We start from the raw sequence: 6,479 nt of genomic DNA on the forward strand, positions 1-6,479 counted from the left end.
CAAGTTATTAAATGTTGTGTGAGTTAAAGAACCAATGCTAGTGTCTAGAAGAGTGGACAGAAAATAAGGAGTAGAGTCAGAAAGACATGGACTTGAAACCCAATGTTGCCACTTCCTATCCAGTCTTGAGTCACTTAAAACATGTGTACCTATTCCCTTGCTGTAAATAGGGTACCTATAGCTCATGTGTTCAGTTCTGATGATACAGTATCATGCCATTGTCTAGAATATGATAGATACTAAAAGCAAACATTAATTTGAAATCCCTACCTTATTGGAGTGCCAGACACTGGCATACACAAGATAGTAACCATAGAGCTTCCAGTGAATGAAAATCAGGCTGCTCTCCAGTTGCAAAGCTGACATTTTCTCTAACCTACAGGTTTTTAGGTTGGTGAGAAAGCAAGTCGCCAATACGTAGCAATGAACTGAAGTCATGCTGACTCATGATTAAGTTCACTAAATTTATGCCTGTTTATTTTAGCTAAAGAAATAACACAATGACGGATGGTTGCCTAGGTTTGGTAGACTTAACAGAGTTTGGCAATCTTAGATTTACATTTAGGCAGCATTTATTTATGTGTAGCACAGGGACAAGAAATGTTTTCTTTTCTTGAGAGCTTATAGTGTACAGAGCTTTAAGAGCTCCAGAGGTGGCCTAGATACTGATTAATAGAGCGTTGACATTCCTAGGTAGCTATGGAAAATGGTATTTGCAGCCAAAATAGATTGACTTCTTTAAGGAGTCATGGAAGAAATATCTTTATATGGAGGAATTTTAAAAGTAGACAGAATAGTATAATGCACCCACCCCTCCCCCCCCCACCTAAACACACACACAGACATGTCTATCACCCAAGCCTATCAACCATCAGTCTGTAGCTAGTCCTGTCCCATCCATACCTCCATCCACTTTGCTCTCCCAATAATCACAGGAAGCCAGTCCCAGACATCAGAGTATTTCATCTGTAATACAGAGACAGGCTGAATGAAGGGGACAGTCCTTCACCATCTACATGCTAACCAGAACTCAGCAGCAGTTTTTTATGCTTTTGTGAAACATGCCAGTAAGTCCTCCTCTAAAACCTCTAGCCTCCACATGAGTCATTATTTGAAATGGTCCCTTCCATAAACCTAATTCCTGTCCACTTGTTATTGGAGAATTTCCCACAGGCTACAAGTACAAGGGTTAGGTCTTACTCCTCACGTCCGCGGCCCTAATGCTTAGTATCCCAGCAGACAGGGGGCACCGAACTGCTCTTTAAGGGGATGCAGAAATGTGACTTAACACTTTTAGTTTCCTCCAAATGTATTGTGGACTGAGATTTTTCCCCTTCTTAAAAGGTCCAAGAGGAAAGTACTTGGAAGAAAAGATTCTGGGGACATGTCTGTCCGCAGTAAGTCGAGAGCTTCCCTGGGCAGCAGTAGCAGCAACAGTGCCGGTTCTGTCACCTCGCCCAACAGCAATGTGACCACCCCAAACAGCCAGAGGTCTCCTGGCCTCATCTACCGAAATGCCAAAAAGTCCAACACATCCAATGAAGAGTTTAAGCTATTACTCCTGAAGAAAGGCAGTCGCTCTGATTCCAGTTACCGTATGTCTGCTACTGAGATCCTGAAGAGTCCCATCCTGCCCAAACCTCCTGGGGACCTCACCGCAGAGTCCCCCCAAAGCCCCCATGAGGCCCATCAGGGGTCACCGGGAACTGAAGCACTATCTCCCCTCTCTCCGTGCTCCCCACGGGTTAACGCAGAAGGGTTTTCCTCGAAGAACTTTGTCACCTCAGCATCGGCCAGGGTTGGACGTTCCCGGGCTCCTCCTGCAGCCAGCAGCAGCCGCTACAGCGTCCGCTGCAGGCTGTACAATGCGCCCATGCAGGCAATCTCCGAGGGTGAGACCGAAAACTCTGATGGGAGCCCACACGACGACCGATCCTCCCAGAGCTCCACGTAGGCGACCCTGCCAGGCTGGCTATCCAAGGCCAAAACCTTACTCATATGAGGATGGAGGAACAAAATGGAAGACGTGGGTTAAGTCAGCATGTGGTGTGGTCCCATCACCTTTACCAATGAGTTCCTAAATATTTGCTGGGGAAATGGAAGGTGGTTCGGTCTTTCTTATGTTTTTCAGTAGCTGCACTGTCTTTCATATTTTTCTTTAGCATAGTTTGATTTACCCAGTCGCATTCCTTTTGATAATAGAGAATTTTAAAATGTGTGCTTTTCACAAAGCCTAGAAAAATTATTTCCCAGAGCTGCCTATTCAGAAAACAAAGCCCTCACTGTCATAATTCATATGAAGATGAAATTACTCTGGAGGTTTGGTATATTTTTACATTCAAATGGACTAAAGCAAAATTTAGAAGAACTACACACATGTAAATACCATATTTTTGATAAAAATGTGTAAATAGATTTATTGACGACGAGTGGACATGTGGCCAATTATTTACCACACATCAACTGTTTATAGAACACAACAAATACAGTGTAATAATTGTATTCTGTGAATACCATTTTCATATCAAAGACCATATTTAAATGTCCACCAATATGATTTCTGAGTGATAAACCTCAAATATGACTTTTAAACTGGTGAAATAAAGGAAATCTTGAGGTCATATAGTGAAATGTGATTAATTTAAAACAATGAATTCAGACTTAACCATTTTTGTGACAAATTGCAGCACCACACAAACTACTGGTAACACATGGCTGATGGCCACGTGGTAATCTGAACAGAATTAAAAGCATGCTTTTGATTTAAAAAACAAAATTAGAGAAATCATCATTTTCAATACAAAGCCCTGAACAACAGCACTTGACAGTGTCCTTTTAACTTCAGTTTTTCAATGGATTGCTTTAAAGAGAATGAGTAGGGAAAACAGTAGTTAATTTTAGGTTACATTTTATATTATACTACTGGGGACATAAACAGTCATAATCTGATGACTATTATCTTTAAACTCCTTCAACAGTTTAGCAATTAGCTCCAGGTTCTTTAATGAACAAAAATAAAACATAAGCATGCCACAGAGCTGTGGATTTATCAGTAAGTACCTGCAATGAGTTTTCAGTGACGCTTTCTCTCTGTGCTGACGAGATTCATGCTACCTAAAAATTAACAGAAATGACACTGTGAACAACGTAGTTGGGAAATAGGTATGTGTATATGCATTATTTATATTCACTGTTAAATGGGATTGGGGAGCATCTCTGGTTCATAATGCTACATACAACTGAGTTTTTGTCTGATTTTACTCTATCTGCTTGATGGCAAAAGGGGAGGGTGGTGGGTGGGACAAGAAATGTCAGGGCAAGTGCTCTGACAAAATGAAGGCAGGGAAACAAGCTGAATTACTTGAAATTACTTGAATTTTCTTGTCTTAAAACTGAAAAAAAAATGTAGTTACAAGTTGAAATCTGCCAATGGGTTATACACCTGTGATTTTAACATGAACTGATACTAATGTTTGAGATGATATGTCAGAAACATAAGCAGCTATGAACTTGGAATATGTTTTGAATGAGAGAAGGTAGAAAGTAGAGAACTAAGAAGGAATATGGCCTATAAAAGAATAGAATGTGATTAGAATGATAGAACATACCAGAGTTACCAAGAAATTGATAAGCAGCTGGTTTTAAGCTTATGCAAGTGGTATTTGGGAAAGTAGGATGTGTGAAAGGGGTTTGTGGTTTTGGTTTAATTCATGCAATATGAAGGAGAAAGCCTGGTCTAAGAAGATGCTGTCTTTCAATAGAAACACTTTATAAGACATTACAGAGTGAGAATTACAGGATCTGATTGCTGTTGGGTTTCTGTTTGTTTCTTTGGGGAAAAAAATCCAGTTTATTCTATTTGTTTTTGCTATCAAAATGTGTTTCTTAATTTCTTGTCATCCTTGTATGTAAAAGGGGTGCTGGGGTGGTGGGGTAGAGGAGGGAGAGTGTGTGTGTGTGTGTGTGTGTGTGTGTGTGTGTGTATGCTTGTGCAGGGATAGATAAGCTACCTGGTAAAGGATACATTTGAACATTTATAAAGTGTTATACTTTTTATTAAAAGAAAAATGTTTGGGGGTTTGGAAAAAGTGGACCATCATTTCTCATTGGAACCCATTAGTTAAGAAAACCAGCATGGTTTAACACCACATGGGAACATGAATAACTTTTTTCTCATGCTTTGAAAAGTACACTTGGCAAACTTTTAAAAATAAGGTTTTTAGACAAATGTGATAAGAAGTCATTTCCAGTCACAATAGGTGATCTTTTGTAATTTTCGTAAAAGCAGTTCGTTTGCAGTATGGCTTTTGTGTAATTAGGGGTTTTTTAGTGTAAAGAAAGGTATGTGGGCTTTAAAAGTGATTCTAAATCTTGAACAGAAAACACAAATTGGCTTTAACAAATATGTCACCTTATTATTGATATTAATTTAAGTAATGGTACCATATATATTTTAAAATACATATTGACTTGAATTGTGAGGCAATAAGATAGCATCTATATGTAATGATCACAGAACTAACCCTTAGAATATAGTTTTACTTATTTTGTTTACTCTAAAAATCTATAGCAGAGTTTCTCTATTTTATATTTCATAGATTAAAAAAAACCCAGATAAAGATGGATTTAAAATTCACTGTGCAAAAGAGTATTGAGTAACAAACTGAGTTTTAAAAAAGCAAGAAATTCCTTTGTAATTTGGAATAGTCTACATGGCTTTATCACATAGCATATAAGAGCAAGATTTAGAGGGCCGTCTTCAACATCACTGCCGTCTTGAAGCAGGGTACACACATTAGGTATTGTGAGGAACATCAACCCAAACTTTTCTTCTGTTGTTTGCACTGATGCTATTTTTTTCTTCTTTTATGTTATACAACATGTCCGTGTTGTGTGGGGGAGATATTTTTTCCTTATTTTTTGATTCTTTTTCTTTTCTTTTTTTTTTGGCTAAGTAGAGGACATGGACTAGTTGTAGCAAACAAAAACATGCTGTTTGCTCTTGCCAAAGTTCAGTGAGAGAGTACATATGCTGCAGTGGTGGCAGACTTAGAGAATTAGATCATGACAAAGATTTACAACTATGAGGAAGGTTACAGTGTAACTCTTTTGGTACTAGAACCAGTTCATGCTGGCCGAAAGACAATGGTTTATGGACTTGCCTCCATTTTGTATTTTTGTAATATTTGTAAATACGGACTTTTTAAATTGTTGCAAAAATGGTTTCTTTTGTAAGATGTTTTCAACGTTTACATTCAATTCAAGCCTTTGTATATTTTAGAGCTGTGCAACACTTTAAGTCTTGTATTTATTTTTAGTAAAAATGGTGACAATTTCATTGTGAACCCCTCTCAAAAAAATGTACCAGAAAAGTTTGATTACCTAGAAAGTGTGTATAGAAACTGCAAATAAACGTGACTGCAATTAAACAACTGGCTTCCCTCTTCATTGTTATGTAATTGCACGCCTGGGGTTTTACAAACAGCAAGTGTTTCATAGGGGACCTGGACCTAAGCAAGGGGAACTGCTATGGTAAAAGTATGAGCAAAATGATAATGGTAATAATAAACACTGTCTCTGTAAAGGGCTCTAATTTTGCTTTGTATTTGAGAGGAGAGAGAATACATTTCCAACATCCAGTATACTTTCCTTATACCTCTCCAGGCCAGGAAATTACTTATGGCTTTTCTTTAAAGTAACCTGGTTGGTTTCTGATAATTACTGACTGTGATGAGAAACCTTGACACACCACTAAGTAATGTCACGAACCCTTTATCACACAAATTTTTGTGCCAGATACTGTTCCAAGTGCTTTGCTTACTCTTAACTCAAGAATACCCGCCCCCGCCATGCTGTGCCCGTTTAACCAGATAGGGAAACTGAAGCACAGAGCCATTATTTACCTGAGTTGCCCAAAGCCATAGAGTGCTTAAATGTTGGGGCTAGGGTACAAACCCAGCAAATCTGGCTCCAAGGTCTGTTTTACCTTGCCTCGTGGAGAGATAACTTTTTGAAATAACTTTCCCCATATGAAGAAGGGGACGACAGAGGATGAGACGGTTGGATGGCATCAACGACGCTATGGACATGAGTTTGAGTAGACTCAGGGAGTTGGTGATGGACAAGGAAGCCTGGTGTGCTGCAGTCCATGGGGTGGCAAAGAGTCGGACACGACTGAGTGACTGAACTGAATTCCCCATTTGTACCAAACCGCAATTCCCAAAGCCTCCGCTCCCTCCCGCTTCAAATTTCAGCACTGACACGTACACCTAGGATTGAGTCAAAGTCAACGCCTGTGGTGTGTCACAGAGGGACTGAGAGGGAGGGGGCAGAGGGGGGAATTATATATATTTTTAAAAAGCTTCAAAGAACTAGCCAACAGGTGGTGAAGCGGCACACTAAGCTTCAAACCCGCACCGTCGCAGGAAGTAGCCCGTGCAGGCACCTTAGGGCAGCTGCCAAAAGCCCTCTAAGCTTTA

The 6,479-nt window shown here is 39.5% G+C and overlaps 1 protein-coding gene across 3 annotated transcripts in view; it reads left to right on the forward strand.

Moving 5' to 3' along the window:
* The window catches only part of NHS (NHS actin remodeling regulator), a 344,297-nt gene extending 338,868 nt beyond the window's left edge, over nucleotides 1-5,429 (forward strand). For all 3 annotated transcript variants that reach the window (XM_070291381.1, XM_070291383.1, XM_070291382.1), the window contains exon 9: nucleotides 1,345-5,429. In XM_070291381.1, coding sequence (XP_070147482.1) covers nucleotides 1,345-1,954 — 610 coding nt within the window. In that variant the 3' untranslated portion in view covers nucleotides 1,955-5,429. The remainder of the gene's footprint in view (nucleotides 1-1,344) is intronic.
* Nucleotides 5,430-6,479: the final 1,050 nt, after the last annotated feature.

This window comes from Ovis canadensis, chromosome X (genome assembly GCF_042477335.2).
Source record: "Ovis canadensis isolate MfBH-ARS-UI-01 breed Bighorn chromosome X, ARS-UI_OviCan_v2, whole genome shotgun sequence".
Lineage (NCBI taxonomy): Eukaryota > Metazoa > Chordata > Mammalia > Artiodactyla > Bovidae > Ovis > Ovis canadensis.